At 39.7% G+C, this 22,383-nt stretch overlaps 1 protein-coding gene across 4 annotated transcripts in view; it reads left to right on the plus strand.

The window, feature by feature from the left end:
- MAP2K4 (mitogen-activated protein kinase kinase 4) overlaps positions 1 to 22,383 on the plus strand; it is a 135,381-nt gene that overhangs the window by 74,578 nt on the left and 38,420 nt on the right. For 3 of the 4 annotated variants that reach the window (XM_027626619.2, XM_027626620.2, XM_027626622.2), the window contains 2 exons: positions 8,859 to 8,978; positions 21,498 to 21,617. In XM_027626619.2, the coding sequence (XP_027482420.1) occupies positions 8,859 to 8,978; positions 21,498 to 21,617 (240 nt within the window). The remainder of the gene's footprint in view (positions 1 to 8,858; positions 8,979 to 21,497; positions 21,618 to 22,383) is intronic. The other variant, XM_027626621.2, reaches the window with a different exon arrangement.

Here is a 22,383-nt window from a genome sequence, read left to right on the forward strand (position 1 = left end):
TCGTGGCTGTCTGGTTTTGATTTGAGACTTGATTCCAGCACCTTCCACTCTTACTTGATTGGCTAGATCATGTGGCTTAATTAAGAAATCTGTGGTTGGTGGAACCGAAAGAAGCCATGGTGTGAAACCATACTGTTGGATGCTTCTTAAGGTTGCTTGAATGTTGCGGTGTTGCAGATGAAAAGCGTTAAGTGGAGCCCTTCTGGGAGCGGGCAGATCCAAAGGACGCAGCAGGGCTGTCCTTCCGTCAGCCTTGGTTTTGAACTCAGGTACCTTGTGTGGTTGGGGTTGGAACTCCTCATATACACATGTTTCTTTTGCTCCTAGGGGTTTTCACAGCATGGCTTCTTTCAGTTAACAGAATTGTATATAGACCCTAATAAATAATATAGACAAAATAGCACTTTTTTGGCCAATGTAAAGGGATAGGAGATGGTAACCCCGGCTGCCCATATTGGAAGCTCTTGGGACATGAACTCTGAGGAAAGCTCTGGGATCTGTATCTCAGCTGATGTAGTAATTTGGAGAAAAACCTTACCACACTTCACTCTAAATGAGGATCATCTCACCCCATACTTGATATACCTTCTCCACATTTTATGTCATTTTTGTTGTGGTGGTCTTATGGCCATGCCTCCAAAATTGGTTATACATCAGATTTCCTCTCGTATCGCACTTTAGTGTCACGGGTACTGAAGTAATGATCTGTTGTTTATGATCTTTAGGCCCTTGCAAAATGTTAGTGCTAAGATTGTGCCCTTAGTATGTGGATGATGTAATTAGTAAAGAGGAAGAAGATGATACCATCCTTAATCAAGACATATCCAGCTTGTCCCATCAACTTTGCCCTCAGGGCAGCTCTGCCCATGATGTAGTAAATACCCCATGTATTTTTGGAACTGATCTCCCAAATTCTCAGGTGATGGGTAACAGAGCCTGTGTAGAGCTAGGAATTAATTGGGCCTCAATACCCTCAGGAGAATAGGAGGTATTGTTGTTAATTAATTTGATTAAGATACAACTGAGAGTTCATTAAATTGATTCTAAAGACTTGGGTGATTTTGTGATTAAGAATTAGTATGCTTTCTTCCTGCCTTAGTAGAAACATGTTTTCATTTAAAACAATCGATTTAACAGACACTTGTTCCTTGTTACTCTTTGACATGAAAGCCAGTTTTGCATCTGTGATCAGCATTCCAAATAACTTGGCTTTTTTAAACTGTTTCGGCTAATGTTGCTCTCTGCTTTGACCTCATTAGTGATGGCATTGTGAGGCAGAGACAGTGGACATTTTTGTATGTGATCTATTTAGAAGGCTCTAGCAGCTGAGGATGAACCTGTGTAGCAGGGATAAATAAGTCTTCCTGCCTCTGTGGGATATGGAATCTTTGTTTGACCTTAGGAACGTAAGAATGCCCGAGATTTCCTGCAGCCCAGAGGAAGGGGTCATAGCACACTGAGGTGCTGCAGAGGTTTCTGGGGTTTTCCATCTTTGTATTAGAACTGACTTCTGGTTGTTTCTGCTGGGAAAACAGTGTATTTGCAGGGATCCACTGGGGCACTTGGGGATCTGAGTGTGATCCTCGCTCTCCTGTCCTCCACATCAGTGATCCATGTTGGCCTGAAGTCAGCTACTGACTGGCAGTACACTCCCCTTCATATCTTATTCACAGATACTAACCTTAGGAGGGTTTTTTAGCAAGGGATTCTTAAGGAACAGAGTGCACTCCTGGCTTGGCAGTGTTGGGTTTGTAGGTTCCAGGAATAGCACACATTTTCAAAATATTATCACAACTGTTTCATTTAAGATAATCCTTATTCTTTTCATGTTTTGATTTGATTTTTTTTAAAACATTTATTTATTTTAGAGGAGGGATGGACAGAGGGAGAGGGAAAGAGAGAATCTCAGACTCCCTGCTGAGCGTGGAGCTTGAGGTGGGGCTCGATCCCACGACCCTGAGACCGTGACCTGAGCCGAAATCAAGAGTTGGACACTTAACCAACTGAGCCACCCAGGCACCCCCTCACCTTTTGATTTTAAATGATATAGTTGCTGTGGAGAGGTGTTCCACCTAAGATCCCACGTGATCTGCTTGCTCACGTACCAGTTCAAAGATTTCTGCATGGGTGATATTTATCAACGTCTGCTTGGTACAAAAGGTCAACCCAGGGAGCTTTTGGTTTCATTCTTGTCCGGGGAGTGGTTGTTCTAGCTGTCATACCACTCTGGCAAGACATTTGGCAATTACTTGAAACATGGAATCCTAATGTTTTGGTAACCTTCGAAGATGATGGGTGCTTACGGGTAGGAATGAGCCACAATCATGGAGATGAGTTTTAGCTACCTGCCAGTGATTGCAGATCCCACACTGCTTTGCTGAAGAGTATATACCTTCTGGTGCTCCGATTTGGCTTGGTGGCAAGTTGAAAATGACACTTTGCCATGCTAAGGGTCAAAATCCTAATAGCTGGCATCATTTTATCTGATGTCAAATTATCTTAATCAATGCCTAGATAGTCTTTGAAGCCATCCACTGATTTCCTGTACGGTGATTGAACCTGTCACCTTGCTGAGTCTTGTCGTATCCATGCCCTAATTTCTCATCGGCGAACCCACTTCTCTTTTCACTTTGAGTACTCCAGGTAGCTGAAGAGGAACGTGTGTAGCAGGGCTATGAGTCACCGACCTTACTCCTACGACCTTGTTATACTGCCCTCTGGACATTCAGCTGAGTCCCACACAAACCTGACATGAATTTGTGAGAATTTAGACACCTTGTCTAGTGGGACTAGCAGTCGTGCCCTTCCGCATTAATTATCCCATTTCTTCTGTTTTCCCCACATCTCATCCCCCCCATATATTTTCTCCATTTCAAAATAAAAGCCAAACAAGAATATCAGAATAAGTAGATATTTTGTATGTTTCTTTGAGTGTGTTGCTGTTTTCAAGTCTGCCTTTCTAAAGTTCCTTCCTGGACTCCTCAGTTCTTGATTCCTGATCTGTTTGCAGATGACTTGTATCTTTTTTGCCTGGAATGATCCGATCCTAGGAACTAACATCTGTCACACACATTGTGGAGCTGCTGTTTTTAATCAAGAGCATCTATGACTTGTCATCAGTTTTGCCTTATTCTGAGTTTTTTGAGCATATGATGAGCTCTTTCCCCTTTTCTGAGCAGGAATGGGATCAGGTAACCCAGAGGGCCTTCCCCACACCCACATTGTCCAAGAGATAGAGCTTGTCATCTGTCTGACCTTTCCTTATACCTTGAGTTCCTTATACCTTTCCTTATACCTTAAAGAAGAACTCTGGGTTTTTGGTGAGGGTCAGAAGTTCTCACACCAGGACCCAGACAGACATGGACTGGGTCATTGCAAGGCAAGCCCTAGAGCTTTGGTGTATACCTGGCCTCTCCAGCAACTGAGGTATCTTTGAGGACTCTGACATGGAGATGTAAGGGTTAACTCTGAGTCAGAGTGAGTGGTGTGCACCACTAGCAGCTGGGTATTTAGTTAGCACCTAGAAAAATGTTCCTTGGTGATCTGCTTCTGAGGCCCTACCCTGTGGTCCTTCTTATTTTGCTTTCTCTACAGCGTGTCCCTTAGCCATTGTGTTGCAACCTTTCTTCCTTTTCTCTTTGCCACAGTTGGGCCGTCCTGGCCTTATCTCAGAACAGTGATTGGGTCATCATGACACTCTTCCCTTTTATTCCTTCTCATGTTTCTTCTGACCCCTGAAAATCCATTTAGGAAAGGAAGAGAAACAAAAAATGAACGAATGGTTTCTTTGAGAGTGTCTACTGCTTGTTTCCGTCCATCTCGTTTGCTTCTCCCCCCCCAGTCCTTCAGTGAATGTAGTTTTAATAATTCCCACAATCCTTTTCCATTAGAACAACGGGTCTTAATCTACTGGAAAGTTCTTCCTACATGTGTTAGTTTTATCCCTACCTATTCATCCCTGATGGGTACCAACAAGTTGTGTGGGGGAGGTTGGGTTGGCCGGGTGTAGAGATGATGTGCAAGAACCATCTCCGCGTGAATGTCCCAGTATATTTAGAGGCCATGTGGAACTACGCCACATTTAAATAGTTGTTCATTATCAGTAAAGGAGTATTTATGCTTTAAATTTAAATTGTTAAACATCGGGGCATTCCAAATGAAGGCCAACTATAAGCTGCCAACATTTAAATTTACCAGTGACTTCCAGATGCATGTTGTGCAGAGAGAAGGAAGGCAACCTTTCAACCAGGTCTTGGTATTTCTGTCTGCATGATTTGGACTGTTCTCAGAGTGGACATTGTTGTGTCTTGTGCACGAGGTAGGACAGGGCAAGAAGACAATTTCTAACTTAAATTTTTTAGCTTGTCCCATGGAACCTGTCCGCTTTCTATCACTGCAGCTTAATCTGTATGGAATTCCTAGTATCTGAGTTTGTGGCTGCTGCGGCCAATGGCATGAATTGGGTGGGCTGTCTTAGAAAAGTGAAGCTCTGTGGACTTTTAAATTTTTTTAATTTTCAAATTTTTAAATTTTTTTGAGAGGGAGAGATGGAGAACAGGTGGGAGGAGGGGTGGCAGAGGGAGAGGGAGAAGAGAGTCTTAGGCAGGTTCCACACCCTGTGTGGAGCCTGACACAGGGCTCGATCTCACGCCCCTGAGATCATGACCTGAGCCAAAACCAAGAGTTGGACGTTTAACCGACGGAGCCACCTAGGCGCCCTTGGGCTAATTTTTAATTTTTAATTGGCTAAGAACCATGTATATAACTCCAATAGTCATAAAAACAGAGAACTGGGTATTTATTCAGTTTGTCCTTTTTCTGTGTCTCTGGAAGACTTCATTGGAGTTATTTTGATGTTGCTGATCTGTAGCTACATGCGGTTTTTATTGGCATTTACCTGCTTTTGTTTGGAGTATGAAACGACCTTCAATACAAATTTGGACGACAAAAAATTTTTTTTCCTTCAAGTATATCAATTTCCTCACTGTGGAAAATAGCTTCTAATGTAGGGTAGTAATTCTTGTTTTGGTTTGAAGGGTTTTCTCTGTATTTTGTTCCAAATAAAGTAAATCTTGTGATAATTTGAAAATACTTTATTATTGGAAAAGCTGTGTGGATTGATTTTCAAAAAGTATAATTTGTCCCGAGAGCATGTAATAACTGGAGCTAGGTTAATGAAATAGTGACAAGTAAAAGAGCTCAATAGTCCCATAGTGAAAAAATTAGTGATTTTAATGAGTTCTGATATTTGGTTGAAAATGAAACTTTTTAAAAAAAACTTAAGGTTCGGGGCGCCTGGGTGGCTCAGTCATTAAGCGTCTGCCTTCGGCTCAGGTCATGATCCCAGGGTCCTGGGATCGAGCCCCGCATCGAGCTCCCTGCTCAGCGGGAAGCCTGCTTCTCCCTCTCCCACTCCCCCTGCTTGTGTTCCCTCTCTCGCTGTGTCTCTCTCTGTCAAATAAATAAAATCTTTAAAAACAAAAAAAAACCCTTAAGGTTCTTGAGATGATTTTCTTAAATATTTTGTGGTCTTGTATGAGCTTTTCAACCCCATTCTTTACGAGGAAGAAATAAAAAGGTTTTCCGAACTCAAATAAACATCAGTCTTATTTAACTTTTAAATTTATGATATAAATAAAAGTTTTCTTTGATTCAAGACATTTATCAGTACATTTGCTTTCCAAGCATTCTAATTATGAGAGATTTTTATGTATAATTGGTGTCACCTTTAGGCTTCCATTTTCCATTCTCCTCCCTCTATTAAGGAAGGCTTTTTTCTTCCTCCTTAATTTGGAGATCTAATTGGCTTTTATGAAATGATTCATGAATCAGGCAGGATCTCATCTAGCAAGGAGAGGGGAGCTCCCAAGGACAGTTTCATAAAGGGAAGGGAAGTTTGTTCTTGTTCATGTGTTCCAATTTGGGTGATTATTCTCCCTTAATATTAGAAAGTCCTGGCTGTACTTATTTCCAGTGATAAAAATCTTATCCATACACATTGTTTTGTTCCATTAGAGAAGCGTTCCTGGTCACGACTCTTACTATTAAGAATTCTTTCATTTGAGTCATTGATGATTGTTAAGTATTCTCCAACTTGAACTTTATTTTGAATTAATTGAGTTAAAATAACTAATTTGAAGTGACCACTGTTGTAGGCGTGGGCTTGTGGTTAATCCCCTTTCTGAGTCCTTTAGGCCTTTTGAATTAGTTTATTTTATTACGTGCTCACATATAATACATGTTGCAGTATAATCCTAAAACTTCTGTATAATGAAGAGTTAGGTCACTTGCTTAGCCGCAAACAATTCTGATGCCATACCAGCAGCTACTCCTCTACCTGCTCCCTGTCCCTTGGACCAGATGTTCAGAGAGCACGAAGAGATGATGATCCGTTGACCAGTGTCCAAGAGCGGAGTCCATTTCCTGGTAGACCAGTAGGCCATCCAGCAGCCCCGTGTTCTGTTTTGTACTACCGGTGGCATTAAAGAATAGTTTACAGATGAATAGATTTTACTGCTGTGCTGATGAGCTCAAAGGTTTGAGCTGTGCCAGGAACTCTGTCCATTCCGGTTCATGCTAATCTGGTCCAGGATTGAGAATTAGATACCGATCCCATGCTGAGACTTCAGTCAGGCCTCCAGGCCGTGCAGTAACATGCATCCTTTCAGTAGCTACTGCAGTATGTGTGGAAATTGTCCTCAAGAGTCAGTTATTGATGATAACGATCAAGGTTTTGGCTGTAATATGCTTTCCAGTAGTTGAAATACAAGCATTTGTACAAATGGAAATTTAGAAAACCGTATAACCAGTTTGGGGAAACAAATTAGGAAAGAGGACATCTTTTATAATAGTGTCCTGTGAGTGTGAGTTAGTGTATTTATACTTGCCCATATAGCCGTACAAGTGAAAATAGAAAAAAAATATTTTTAAACCTTTTAATAGTGAGAATTCTTTGGTTGGTGGAAATCTTCCCCAGAGTATCATTTTCTTTTTCTTCTCCATTTGTCTCTAGTTACCCGCTCTCTGTCTTTTAAATGTAGATATATGAAGTTAAGTTTTTATTAAAAAATTGCCTTCCCAAACTAGTATTTTCACAGCTATCCTTTTAGTGTTATTGTTTTAAAAACAGGAATAAATGTAATTAAAATGTTTACCAAAATTATCGATGTCATGGTTTTGAACTAATAACAAATTACATCTCTGGGCTATTTTGACTTTTTAAAAATACACTTTTTGAGCAAACATTATCCTGATGTTGATTTAAAAGAAAGCCCATTAATCTCCAAACTATGAAAATATAGAAATGAGAGAAAGGAGGCAATTTTTCTTAATTTTAGAAGTGTCAGTCTTATTTTGTCGTTATTTTTTGTTCTTCTTATGTATTTATCATTTCTTGTTTATCTGGGTAGTGATATTCAGTGTAAAAGTCTTAAATAAATCAGTGTATACAAAGACGGATGCTAGTTAGTAAATTTTATTTGATATGAAGTGCTGTAGCTAGCAGGCTATAAATTTTAAATAGCAAAATTAAATGTGTTTGTATTTGGAATATATGGAATTCCTCATTTAGTGGGGAGAGAGGAAAATGCAAGAACCTGCCTCTATTCCTTCTGCAACTGCTTATCATCATGTTACGTGGAATACATCTTTTGTATCTCTCTGTGCCTCTGGTTTCTCTTCTGTAAAATGGGCTCAAGAATTTAATTGTCTGCCTTCATCCCTTTCAAGAACATTGAGGACAGATACCTTGAAGTCTTTGGAAGACAAAATGCCACCTTGTGTAGTTTTTGGTATACTAACTTGCCTTGTAAGTATGTACTATGTGTTGTACACAGTGGCGCGGTGTGACATTGTGAACTTTTTTTATGGAAAAAAGTTGTTTGCATGCCTTGATGTGAAACTATAACTTCATTATTCATGTTTTACGTTTCCTGAACTTGATTCTTTCCTATCTCTCTCTCGTGCAGCGGGAACTGTCCCTCTGAACGTCTCCGTGTACCCTGCTGTTCCCGGGTGGGCAGTGGGCGGTGGGGGTACTGGTTTTTCGCGGCAGTCTTTTAGAAGTGTGCAGAGAAATTGTACAGGTGGGTTAGGGTTATACTGCAGGTCTGCCTTGTACAAAGAAGAGGGCCTCATCAGTGTAGGAACAGGCAAAGAGCCCTCCCTCGTCTGTAGGTTTTCTTCCACATGTTCCTACTGCCCTCCATTCTGACCCATGGGGTGGAGAGTCAGGTAGAACTTTTTGTTCTTAGCATATAGAAAATGTGGTGAAGGGGGAGAATTGCAGCGTAGGATTTGGGAGGCTGGGAATGCTGTCTGTGTGCTGCACCTACACTGATTCCCATTGTGACCTGTTCTGGATTATTTTCCATCTCTAACGAATGAGGATGCTAGGCGGTAAGGTTGCCAGGGAGCAAGGAGGGCTGTTCTTGCATTGAATACCTAGATTCCATACAATAAAGGTATCTGTGAAGCTGACTATGCGCATGAAAACTGTTTAAAGTATAGCTCCTGACGCTTTTCTTTATATTTGCATGTGAGGGTTAATTTTCACTGCTTAGGAACTTCGTTACATAACTTCCAACGTCATCCGTGGATGCTTGTGGTTAAAAAGCCCTGTGTCCTTTAAAGAATTCCTAAGTGCTATTTTGTTTAAAAAAAAAAAAATCCTAAGTGCTATTTTGTTTTTCTGTGATAAAAATTGTTCTTGTAAAGTCTAAGGAAGATGATAATTTTTATGTCTGGTTAGTATTTATGACGTTTGCTTAGAAATTTTTAGTCTTGTTGTGGTAGTGGTTTTTCTTAGGTTTCTAAAGTTGTTTTATGTTTTTGTGACATCTTTTGTCATTCTTTTCCAGAGAATTCGGTCAACAGTGGATGAAAAAGAACAAAAACAACTTCTTATGGATTTGGATGTAGTAATGCGGAGTAGTGATTGCCCGTACATTGTTCAGTTTTATGGTGCACTCTTCAGAGAGGTAGGAATAAACAATTTGGGGTTTTAGCTGACAAATAAATATCTCATTGGAATAAATAAGAGGATGGCAGGCTTAGATTCTAATCTTCAGCTAATTGTCATACATCAGCAATAAGCTGATTTCTCAATATTTTAGTATATAGGCTGTGAAAATCTACACATTCATTTCTGGCACTCATTGTTCCTTAGTTAAGGGGTGAATCTCATACTTTTCAAATATATATTTATGGGTGTCACTTGTGAATCCCACATTTCCTTTCTTCACTTGCAGTTTCTGTTCTTTAAGACCCCGACAGATCAGCTGACTTCTGAATGTTAACCCTTTGCCATAGATTGAGCTCTCTCTCTCTTGGCTTTGAACTCCCTCAGCGTTGCCCCCATCCCCTTTTAAAAACTTTTATTTATTTGTATCATCAGCTGTATCTGCATTTAAGGTAAGCATTTACTCGCCCTCAGTACAGCCCATGAGGAACTTCACAAGTACGGTAGACATTCTCTTAGCTAAACTTGTCTGGATTTCTGAGTAGAGACTGTATGGTCTCGGGATCACGTGTCTCCTTTTGGCCTCTGGTTATTCTGTGTCCTGATGTAGCTCGTCACTTCTGCCTCCAGCTGTCAGACCCGCATTCTCACTTCCAGTCATCCCACTGCCTGAAGCAGGGAAGGGAGTTAGGGCAGCGGCTAGAGCCGGAGCTGGGCCTGAATGAGACACTTGATGGTGTCAGGACCGTCCTCACACACTTGTGATACTTAGGTGAGGAGGACTTCAGCTGGATGAACCCCGAAGCGCTTTTAATACTCTTTATAAAATACCATTCTCACTCTGAAAATGTTAGGATTGTGGTGGTGGGGTCCTTATGAGCCGGTGAGAACCTCCCCCTCTTCTTTTTGGGACAGGATCACAAAATATGTATGTAGCTTTGGGGGTTTTGTTGTAGTTACTAACTTAAAAAATACTGGGTTGTAAGACAGGACTGACTGTCACACTGACTAGAAATATATGTACTTGTCATTGGAGACGACCTTTGAGGTTAGTCAATTAATTGCCCCACTCAGTCCCTACATTTTTATTTATTTGTTTTTCTGTGCTTCCTAATAGGTAACACTAGTAGGTGGAAGCGTCCATTGCTTTGTTGAGTCACTGATTAATCACTGTTAATTCTAGACTCCTGTAGTTTCTTTCTACTTCTGTCCTGGTACTTTTTATGACTCGAATCATTGTTTTTGTGACCAGATACACCGAATTTGTGAACAGCACCGGTAGTACCTTGCAACAGTATGCAGTCGTGTATTCAGGGCCATACCTGTATCCTGGACCGAAGTTTTCCATAATGCTGTGCTGTTTGTAAGATCGCAGATCTGGAACTTTCTTCACGTTGCACAAGAGTCTCCCTTCTTCCCCCAAACCATGAATTTAGTCTTTTTTTTTTTTTTTTTTTTTTAAGATTTTATTTATTTGACAGAGAGAGACACAGTGAGAGCAGGAACACAAGCAGGGGGAGTGGGAGAGGGAGAAGCAGGCTTCCTGCGGAGCAGGGAGCCCGATGCGGGGCTCGATCCCAGGACCCTGGGATCGTGACCTGAGCCGAAGGCAGACACCCAATGACTGAGCCACCCAGACACCCCGAATTTAGTCTTTATAATCACTAAATCCTCTGGCCGTGTTACTCTTCAGATCTTATGCAGAGCAGGGGATTGGACTAGAGTTTCTGTCCTAACTAGATTCCACAGTCAGCTTTTCCAGTGCTCTGATCCCTGCCCCTCGAGGCTCCTACTGGCTCTAACTGTATTTCACCTCCATAGAGCTCAGGGACGCCAACCTAGTTCTCATGTTCATTGTTTAATTGTCCCTTTAAGCAGCATTTAGGTGTATAACCCCAGCCTACACAGGGTAGAAGTCTGATTTTATGAAAAGAAGGCAGAGTAAGTGATACCCAGGATTGCAGAGTATTGGAAACAACACAGAAGGCTTGGAATAGTATCTGAACAGTGTCCTCATTGTTTCTTAGGAGAAGCTGGGTAAAATTCAGTGTTAATATCTCAGGGAGGTTGAAGGGAGCTGAGATATGCAGCCGTAAGCACAAACATCTGTTGAATGTTCTATAGTTTTCACGCATTTTCTCTTTGTAACAGTCTCAGGATGTTCGGGGGCATTATCCCCTTCTCCAAAGAGGAGGCCGAGGTTTGATGGGAGTCACATAGCCATTATGTGGCAGAGATGGGACTTCAGGGACAAAAATCTCACTGTTCTTTCTGTTATAGAACAAGTGGTCCAGGGATGAGGAACTTTCAGCTTCATTAAAAAAAATAATCTACTTTTTAACATTGCTACAGTTTTTGAGTATGATCAGATGAAGGCTGAGGAACTGTACAGTTAAGCTGTATAAAGTCACAAAATGCCCAGAGAGGCTGAACATGAACTCCCCCTCCCCCAGCCCACCCCAAGAAGTAATAAGTACTTTCTGAATTAAAAAAATGAAGTTTAGGGGCACCTGGGTGGCTCAGTTTAGCGTCGGCCTTCGGCTCAGGTCATGCATCGGGCTCCCTGCTCGGCGGGAAGCCTGCTTCTCCCTTTCCCACTCCCCCTGCTTGTGTTCCCTCTCTCGCTGTGTCTCTCTCTGTCAAATAAATAAAATCTTTAAAAAAATGAAGTTTAGAAGCAAAAAGTTCACCTTCAAAGAATGCATAGGCAGAGTGTGTTTCCTATGGTTACAAAGGATAAAAGTGTTAAACATTTAATAAGGGTTTAGAGAAACATTTTTCTTTTGAGATTGATCACTTTTAAAAGGATCTTTTTGGTGACATGACCTTCAGTTCTAATAATAGACCCACCATTCTGGGTTTATGAAAGGAAAGAGTAGAAGTGAACATATGCAGTCTGGACCATGCTTCCCTAGCCACTCCTGTAAGACAAATGGCCTTTAATTCCCGTCTCTGAGGAACCCTCCAGAACATTTCATTTTATAATTTGTATCCACATCAGTTCGTGGTCTGGTTCAGTCAGCCATCAATCAAGGAGCTTGTGAGATGTTTTCTTCTTCTGGCAGCTTCTCTGTAGAGATTAATCTTGCTGGTGAGTAATAATTGAGCCTCTGCAGGATCCATAGCTTTGCTCAGAGCAGTGACTGAATAATATTTAATACTGAAGCTGGAAACTTATTTTTTGCCATTGTCTCCAACCCTTTATACTTCTTTCTGAATGGAACTGAACTCAGATAAAAAGCTCAAAGTACAACTTGGATTTGATGTAGAAAAATTCTATGACACCTAATTGCACAGGTTTCTAAATTCCTTTTCAGACTTTGTAGACGGGAAAACAAAGAGCCTGACAGTACTGAATAATAAACATAACTCCTAGCCTATAGCTTGCATCAAGGTCCGCAACTTCCATTTATCTTATCAACACTGAAACCTGGAATCACTTGAAAAATGTCCTTTAATATATACATTTTCAGAACTTAAAAGCATGGAAGCCCTTACTTCAAGTATCTTTTGAGGTTGGAGAAATTCTAGTGAGGGAAATACTACTCTGAGTAACTTGTGATTATAGAAGGTCATTGGACTATGTAAGAGGCATTGATGTTAGCTGCGTTTAGTGTCCTCCTTCCCATCCCTGCTACTGCTCATGTTCTTTCCTTTCCTTCCCCCTTGCACAGCCTTATGGAGGTAAAATCAGCAGACGATAAAATGCACATATTTAAGGGGAACAGTTTCATATGTGTGAACAAGTGTTTGCACGTGAGGAATTATCACCGTAATCAAGATGGTGCACATTTCCATCACTCACACGTTTCCTTGTGCCTGTGGGTCATACACACTTCCCTTCTGCCGCTAGACATGAATGTGCGTTTTCTAGAATTTCGTGTAAATAGAATCATACGGTGTGTATGTTTTGTGTTCCTTACTCTGCAGAATTGTTTGCAAGTCCCGTTGTGGTGCGTGTCAACAGTTCAGTTACATTGCCGAGTAGTGGAAGTAGTCGTATCCCGTGGTGGGGTACACTCTAGTTGGTTTACTCCTTCACCCGCTGAGGGACTTCTGGATTTCTCTGGTTTCTGTCTGTTATAAATAATGCTGCTATGAGTGTTTGTGTACAAGTCTGTGAGCGGATGTGTGCTCTCACTTCCCTCGGGTAAATACCTGGCAGTGGAATGGCTGGATCATGTGGTAGGTGAATGTTTAACTGTTTAAAACTGTTTTCCAAAGTAGTTGTACTATTTTCAACCTTCACCATTAATGTTTGAGACTTCTCTTTCTTCCACATCTTTCCCAACACTTGGGATGGTCTTTTTATTTTTATTTTTATTTATTTATTTATTTTTAAGATTTTATTTATTTATTTGATAGAGACACAGCGAGAGAGGGAACACAAGCAGGGGGAGGGGGAGAGGGAGAAGCAGACTCCCTACTGAGCAGGGAGCCCGATGCGGGGCTCGATCCCAGGACCCTGGAATCGCTTAATGACTGAGCCACCCACGCGCCCCTGGGATGGTCTTTCAATTTTTAGCCATTGTAATTAGTGTAGACTAGAATCTCATTGTATTTTAAATTTGTTTCTTTTCTTTTTTTTTTAATTTTTAAATTTTGAAAAATTTATTCTATTTTTTTAAAAGATTTTATTTATTTGAGAGAGAGTATGCATGCATGAGTGGGGGTATGGGGATGGGGGCGGCACACTCCCTGCTAAGCAGGGAGCCTGAGATGGGGCTCCATCCCAGGACCCTGGGATCACGACCTGAGCTGAAGGCGGCAGACACTTAACGCAGCCACCCAGGTGCCCCAAGATTGATTTATTTGAGAGAGAGTGAGTGTGTGCACTCATGCAATAGTAAGCAGGGTGGGGGCAGGGTAGAGGGAGAGGGAGAGAAGCAGATTCCCACTCAGTGTGGAGCCCTACAAGGGGCTCGATCCCAGGATCCTGAGATCATGACCTGAGTCCAAATCAAGAGTTGGCTACTTACCCAACTGAGCCACCCAGGCACCCCTAAATTTGTGTTTCTTTAATGGCTAGTGATGTTGAAAGCTTTTCATGTGCTTGTTTACTAACCATATGTCTTCTCTGATGAAGTTCCTTTTCCAACTTCTGTCCATTTTTTAAAAAAACTTGTTTTCTGTTTCTTCTTGAGTTTTGGGAGTTTTTATGTTTATTTTTTAAAGATTTATTTATTTATTTGAGAGAGAGAGAGAGAGCATGCACGCACAGGGGGAAGGGGTGGAGGGAGAGGGAAAGAGAGTCCCAAGCAGACTCTGTGCTCAGCATGGAGCCTGACTTGGGGCTCGATCTCACAACCCTGAGATCATGGCCTCAGCCGAAACCAAGAGTCAGACACTTAACTGACTGAGCCACCCAGGTGCCCCTTGGGAATTTTTAAAACAAATCTATTCTGGATATAGGTTTATTATCAGATATATGATTGTAAATATTTGCTGCCGCGCCTATGGCTTATCCATTATACTCTTAACAGCATTTTTTTTTTTGGAAAGTGAAGGTTCCTAATGCTGTTGTAGGCCGGCTTGTTGGTTTTTTGTGTTTTTTTTTTTTAATGTATTGTGTTTTTGGTGTTGTAGCAAAGGAATCTTTGCTTAACTCAAAGTCATTCAGATTTTCTTTTATGTTTTCTTATCGCAGTTTTATAGTTTCAGATATCACGTTTATATTAATCATCCATTTGGGGTTAATTTTTATATGGTCGAAGGTATGGATTGATGTTTGCTTTTTTGCATGTGGATATCCTTTGCACTTTTGTCAGAAGTCAGTTGTCCCCATCTGTGTAGGTCTGTTTCTGGACTGTCTAGTCTTTTCCATTGATCTGTTTGTTCTGTATTTATACCAATTCCACACTGTCTTGATTCCTTTAGCTAGTCTTAATATCAGGTAGTACTGGTTTTTAAACTTGATTCCTTTTAAAGTTGTTTTGGCTCTTTAAGGTTTTCTCTTTGTTTTTTTTTTTTTTTTTTTTTTTAACACTGGGTATGGAGCCTAACGTGGAGCTTGGACTCACAACTGTGAGATCAAGACCTGAGCTGAGATCAACAGTCAGACACTTAACCGACTGAGACACCCAGGTGCCCCGTTTTATTCTGTTCCTCTATGAATTTTGGAATCTGCTTGTCAGTTTCTACAAAACACAATCCCTGGGATTTTGATTGGGATTATGCTGAATCTGTAGGTCAGTTGGAGGAGTATCGATATTTTAACAACATTCAGTCTAATGACTCATTAACATGGTATTTTACTTCATTAACATTTCTTTAATTTTTCTCAGCAATTTTTATAGCTTTCACTGTATAGGACTTTCTCTTTTTTTGTTGAATTTATCCTTGTTTTTAATATTTTTTGATGCTTTGCTAAATGATACTTTAAAGAAATTTGTCTCCTCTTGTTTTGTGACTAACATAAAGAAATACAATTGATTTTTGTTTATCTTGTGTACTGTAACCTTGTTAAACTCACGAGTTCTGGTAGTTTTTTGTAGATTCCATCACGTTTCAGATTATCATGTTGTCTGTGAATAAAGAGAGTTTTCTTCTTCTTTTCAATTTGGGTTCCATTTATTCATTTATGTCTTGCCTTATTGTGCTGGCTAGGTCCTCTAGTCCATAGATATAGTGACAGTGGACATCCTTGTCTTGTTTCTGATCTTAGGGAGAAAGCATTCAGGGTTTCACCAGGAAGGGTGATGTTAGCTATAGGTTTTTCATAGATGTTCTTTATCAAGTTGAAGAAGTGCTCTTCTATTCCTAATTTGCTGAGATTTTATTTTTTTTAAGATCAGGCATATATGTTAGAGTTTTTTCCCATTCTTGTTCTTTTTTTTCCCCATTCTTTTTCTACGTCTTTAAGGTGATTGTATGGTGTTAAAGAAATTCTTTTTTTCATATCGTAAGTTACACGGATTGCTTTTCGTATGTTAGACAACCTTGCATTTCTCGGATCAATCCACCAGATTATAATATATTACCTTCTTAATATATTGTTGGATTAAATTTGCTAAAATTTTATTTAGAAGTTCTTTTGTAAAATTTTTATTATTTATTTAAGTAGGCTCCACACCCAGTGTGGGGCTTGAACTCACAACCCTGAGATGAAGAGTTGTGAGCTCTACTGACTACACCAGCCAGGCATCCCTATTATGAAGTTTTATATCTGTTCTTGAGAGATACTGATCCGTAGTTTTCTTACAGTGTTTGTTTTTGGCTTTTTATCAGTGTAGCCGTTTGTATCAATGCTATAGCTGTACGGAATGATTTGGAAAATATTCCCTCGTTCGCAGTTTTCTGGGAGACTTTATATAGAATTGGTATTATTTCTTCTGTAAATGTTTGGTAGAATTCCCCAGTGGAGCCGTTTGAATTTGGAGTTTGCTTTGTGGGAGGATTTTTAACTACAAATTCAGTTTCTTTCAAAGATAGAATTCTATTCAAGTTATGTTTCTTCTGGAGTGAAATTTGGTAGTTTGTTTCTCCAAAGAAATTTGTCCCTTTCATCTAAATTGTCAAAGTAATTGGCAATTTAATGGGTAATTTGCATCTTTTCTATTTTTTCCTGATGGATCTGGCTAGAGATTTATCAGTTTTTTATCGATCTTTCAGTGAGCCAGCTTTCAGTTGTATTACTTTTCTATATGGTTTTTCTGTTTAAAAATTTTTTCATTCTGATCAATCTTCCTGTTTTCTGCATATTTTGGTTTAATTTGCTCATCTTTTTCTAGTTTCTTAAGGTAGCTCTTGCTTTTTTAAAATTGTGAAGTATTTCAAACATACAGAAACTTCTACGAGAATCACAGTGTACCCAACACCTCAGATGAGCACTTTGGCATTTTTACTCTTTATCTGTATTTAAATTATATAGTGGAAGACCTCGTCCTAATCCCCCTTTCACTTTACAGATCTAAACACTACCTTGAAGTTAATATTTCCCTCCACTTCTTCATTTAGGCTTTCCATATATGTATCTTTCCCTAAGTAATGCATAGTATTGCTTTCTATATTCTTAAAGTTTACATAAATGAAATTATCCTGTATGTATCCCCCATAGCATTTTTCATTCAGCAGAAATTTCAAGATTCATCCATATAAATATAGATTTTTAATATATAGGTTTGGTTAATTTATTATTTTATTTATTGATTTTTTAAAGTAGGCTGTATGCCCAGTGAACACACACACGACCTGGAGATCAAGAGTTGTTTGCTCTACCAACTGAGCTGGCCAGGCGCCCCTGATTTGGTTAATTTATCTTAACCGCTTTGTAGTATTCTGTAATTAAATATCTCTTTTTTAATGTTTCTTTAATAATACTAATATAGGTTGTTTCTAATTTTTGGCAGCTATAAAATGTAAAAATGAACTTCTTTTTGCATTTCTCCTTGGCAGCGTAGGTTTCAGATTCTGTATAGCCTATACCTAGAAATACAATTGCTAGGTTAAATGATATGAATTGTTTTCAACTTTATATTGTCAATTTCCTCTTCACAGTAGTTGTACTGACTTCTGTTCCTACCCGTAAAAATGAGGATTTCCATATCAGGAATTGTTTTCAGGTGTCAGCACTGAAAGCTGTTAGTGGTTTACTGAGTTTGTGGTTTACGTCGTTAAGGTTGTCCTGTGGTCCCAAGTTGGCTCGTAGAGTTCAACTGTAATGTCCACACAGAGGAAGAGAAGAGGGAAGAACCAAAAAGTCTGTTCTGGAATCATCAGCCAATTGTGTTGACATCTTGTTGGCTGCCCTTCTCTACATAGGAGACTGGGACATATATTTTCAGCTGGGCACATTGTATATAACAAAGAGGGGGTGGTTGTTGGGCAAGCCATAAACGTTTATTGACACAGATCTTATTGCTAACATTTGGGATTATTAAATGTTTCATTTTTGGCAGTCAGGTAAGTTTGAAGTGGTATCTTAACTTTTAAAACGACATTTCCCTGATTACTGGCAAGGTACAGAATTTTTTACATGTGTGTTCAGGTCTTCTTTTCTGTGAATTGCCTGTGGAATGGATATCCCTTTGCCATTATTCTGTTAAGTTTTGTCTTTGCCTAATTAATTTAGCATAGTGCTTTAGTATTCAGGGTACTAATTCTTTGTTTATATCCAAATAGATGCTTTTGTCTTATTTTTGAACTTTTGGTATGGTATCCTTTGTCATACAGAAATATCCATTATAATGGAGTTCAATTTAGCAGGTCTTATCCTTTGTGATGTATTCTTTTCATGTGTGATTTGTAGAAGAAATTTGTCTCCTACCTGAAGTCCTGAAGAACTGTTATAAAAGTGTTTTAAACTTTTGTTTTTCAAAAAGTCCATTTGGGATTTTTTTGTGTTTTTATTTGTTAATGATCTGAGGTAAATGACCTAATTTAACTCTTTTCTGTCTGGAAGGCCACTGGTTCCAGCAACATTCATTACATATTCCATGCTTTTGCAGCTGTCTGCTTTGCTACATCTATCATCCTTCCAATTTCCATGTGGGCATGAGCTTTTGAGTCTGTTCTATTGTATTTTTACTTCCCCCTCTGTATCATTCCGCTGCCTTTTATTATGACAGCTTTTTAAAAAGACTTTGTCTAGTAAACTAGCCTCTCTTCTTTAAAATTGTCTTGGCTATTCTTGGCTCTACTTTTTCTTTTTTAAAAAATATTTAATAAATTTATTTGAGAGAGAGTGCGTGCACATGACTGTGGGGTGGGGCAGTGGGAGAGGGAGAGAGAGGATCCCAAGCCGATTCCGCACTGAGCGTGCAGCCTGATGCAGGGCTCTGTCCCAGGACCCTGAGATCATGACCGGAGCCGAAATCAAGAGTCCGATGCTCAACTGACTAAGCCACCCAGGTGCCCCAGCTCTACTTTTCTAGAAGTTTTAGGATCAGGTTGTCCAGGTGCATGATAATTTTGATTAGAATCTACTTGAGTTCTTAAGCTAATTAAGGGGAATCTGACATTTTTATGATCTTGAGTCTTCACACTCGTCAGCATGCTTTGCCTCTCTCTTTGGTCGCTTGGTATGTCTTTAGTCACATCTACCACACGTTCGCATAAACGTTTTGCCTCTTTTGTTAGACACATTCCTAGGGGCTTTACAGCTTTCCTTTGTATTGTGAGTGGTATCTTTTTAAACAGTTTATTTTCTGAGTGGTTACTGTTGGCATATAAGCATGCCTTTGTTTTTATCTGGTTCTTGTCTCTAGGAACACTTGATCTTAGTGGTTCAGGTTTTCATCATCCTCCACCTTTCTTTTCGGTAAATCCATATTTATTAATTCCTGCTTTTGCATTGCAGTCGTGTGGGTGTCCCGTCGTCTTGTGCTTGGCCATGAAAGTAAGGTTGCTGTCCTGCTTTTTGAGGCAGCTCAGACCATCCTACCCCCCTTAAAGCAGCTCCCTGCTGCTGTTACCTATTCTCAGTTATGGTCAAAAGGAACTGCCACAAGAAATAAGGAGTTATATTAGGTTCTGTGCCTTATCAACCACAAAGATTTCTCTGGGGCTGATTGCTGCTCTGTTCCCCCCTCCCCCCGCCAAGTTCCAGTTTACTTCCTACCTTTATTTCCCCTGTTCTTTGTCTCTCTCCCTTGGCTGCCTTCCTGTTTTTCCATCCTTCCCCCTTCTCCCCTCATTTTCTTAACTGGCATTTTTCACACCTGCCGGACACTTTATTTTATACTTTATGTATGTTAACTCATTTGATTTTTGTTCTAGTCTATTGAGGCAGGTAGGACAACCCTGTTTCTGAGATGAGGGACTGAGGGGCCCAAGCTTACGTAAGTGGGGGAGCCTGGGTAATGAGTCAGGCCTTTTCAGACCCTAATATCGGTGGTCTTTCTGCTTTGTTATACTACTGAAACTAAGGTCCTTCCTTATTGTTTTTCTAAGGAGATGCATTAAATGTGCTATCTTTTGCTCTAATAAAAGAATTCTAGTGCATCTATTAAGATGGGGTCTTTAGAGTCAAATCAATTCAAGTGTTTATTTTGGGCGAAGGGTGTTACTCGAGTCTTTTGTGAGCGTCCATCTGCAAGAGCACCCAAAGGAAAGAGCCGCAAGAGGGAAGAAAGACTTAAATGAAGAAACTAGAAGTAGAAGTTCACTGTGCCAGATATGTTTTACACATAAGCCTTGTGTGAAGCCGTGCAGCTACATGCATGCGCTAGCAGGTGTCCGTCCTGTTGTCACAGCACGGTTACCTGTCTCCGTGTTCAGGCCAGCCTGCACTTCCAGCATGTAAGGGTAGCGCCCTTGCTTTGTAGGTGTTGATGGGAGCCAGGAGCTCAGTCAGCTGATTGTGTTCGCGGCTCTGCCACTGATTGGCGTCGTTGTCCTGGGCACACCGTCGTCCTTTCACGGGCATTCATCTCCTACGTGGTCAATCCACGTGGGAGATGAGTGGTCAGACATCTCCGAGGATACAGCTGGATCCATAAATTAGTAACAACACCCAAACTCGTTTGAGACCATTTTTGTCATCATCCTGATAGCTGTTTTTATGCTCGGAAGGTCCTTCATGGCCCCTGTTCCTGTGTTTACATCCTTTCAGATCATAATAACCACGGTGTCTGCTCATATTCTGTGTGTTCTCGAGCATTCCTGTCGCCAACCATGTAGTTTTCCAAGGAACAGAAGATTAGATAATCCCTTGAATGGTGCGCCATTCCCTCTTGGGACATCGTTCAGGGCTTTTGAGTTTTGTTTCTGGGTTTTTGTTTTTTTTTTTTGGAGTTTATGGACTATTTGTTTAATTAGATTTCCAGTCATGAGACGACTGTATCAAAGGGTATAAATACTTTGTTTTCTCTTGTTTTATTGTCAAATTGCCTTCCACCTGGTTTAAAACACACTATGATGCTGCCAACAGTGTTTGGATGATTCATTTAAAGTATAGACAGCATTCATTCATCTAGGGAATGTTTACCGAGGCCCTGCACTGGCAGAGTGTGTGTGTGTTAGGTAAGGGAGATGGATGACAAACATAACAAATATTTTCTATTAGAAGATTTCAGCACAGAGCAGGGGAGAGGATGCTGAGAGTTGGCATGGCCTGCATTTTAAATGTCAGCCACTGAGAAGGTGGCATTTATACAAGGATGGGAGGCAATGGGGTTGCTCTGTGTACTTTTTTCTTCCTTTTTTTTTTTTTTTTACTAATTTTAGAAGTTTATATAAAACCTCCAGATTATTGTAATTTACTTTCTTTGTTAATGACAATGAACAGTTTCCCACATTTTCTGTTTGTATTTAATTATGGCAAAATTTGATATTCTAACAAAAGCACAAAAGTTTCTATGTAAGACTGTCCCTGTCTTTACAGTTAAGAGTGGGGAAATTGGGAAATAAGTTTATGTTTACACAGGAGGAGACTGTTCTGCCCAGGGCTTTAATGAGGAACCAAGAATTACCTCCAGTGTAAGATTAAGAAAAAGAAGAAGATTGCTTTTTCTCTAATTGTATTTCTAGTTTAAGTAAAGGAAAACATGGTACTTAATACTAAGATGTAAAGGAATAACAGATATTTGTTATTTTATAGGGTGACTGTTGGATCTGTATGGAACTCATGTCTACCTCGTTTGATAAGTTTTACAAATATGTATATAGTGTATTAGATGATGTTATTCCAGAAGAAATTTTAGGCAAAATCACTTTAGCAGTAAGTACCTGGTTTTCAAATTGTTCATTCTGTATATACTTACATAAAGATGCTGCTGGAGTTTTGAATGCACCTATCTGAATGTCTTTCACAGAATGTTGTTGACCTTCCTGGAAAATCATTTGTAATAGGAAAAGAAACAAAATCACTTCTGTGGGGGTAGTTAATACAACAAGTCATAAGAACAGTTTTCAAAATATGTTCTATGTAAAAACTACAATATTCTGTTCTTTAAAATCACAATGGACCATAACAGACTGTGCTGTAAACAAAACCAGAAAAAGAAAGTTTCTGTTCCTTTTTAGCCCCGTTGCTGTACTTTTAAATAGGTTATATTCTCACCATTATTTCTAAATTACTCAGAATCACAGCATTCTCCTTGAAGTCCCTTCATTGAAACTCATAGACAAAATATCTTTCCTGTGTTTTAAGATTTGAGCTGTCTGCTCTAAAATACTGACATTTTTGACTAGCAATTTCAGTAACCAGCATTGCTATCAATTTGGCCAATTCACTTTTCTCAGAGTACCGGAAAGAAAAGAGGTGCTCTTTTACATGTGTGTTTGTAGTTTTGAAAGTGAATTTCTGATCGTTTTCTTTCTTGCTCTGAATCTTTTAGTTGACAAAGGTTGTTCACAAAATTCTTTTCAATGGAGTAGAATTAGGTTCTTAGAAAGCCCTAAAAATCTGAGCTAATGACATGATGTAGGTTAGTGGATGTGTAAACTAAGTTTTATAGGAAGTTGTAAGTTAGATATTCTGGTTG

This window comes from Zalophus californianus, chromosome 16, assembly GCF_009762305.2.
Source record: "Zalophus californianus isolate mZalCal1 chromosome 16, mZalCal1.pri.v2, whole genome shotgun sequence".
NCBI classification, from domain to species: domain Eukaryota; kingdom Metazoa; phylum Chordata; class Mammalia; order Carnivora; family Otariidae; genus Zalophus; species Zalophus californianus.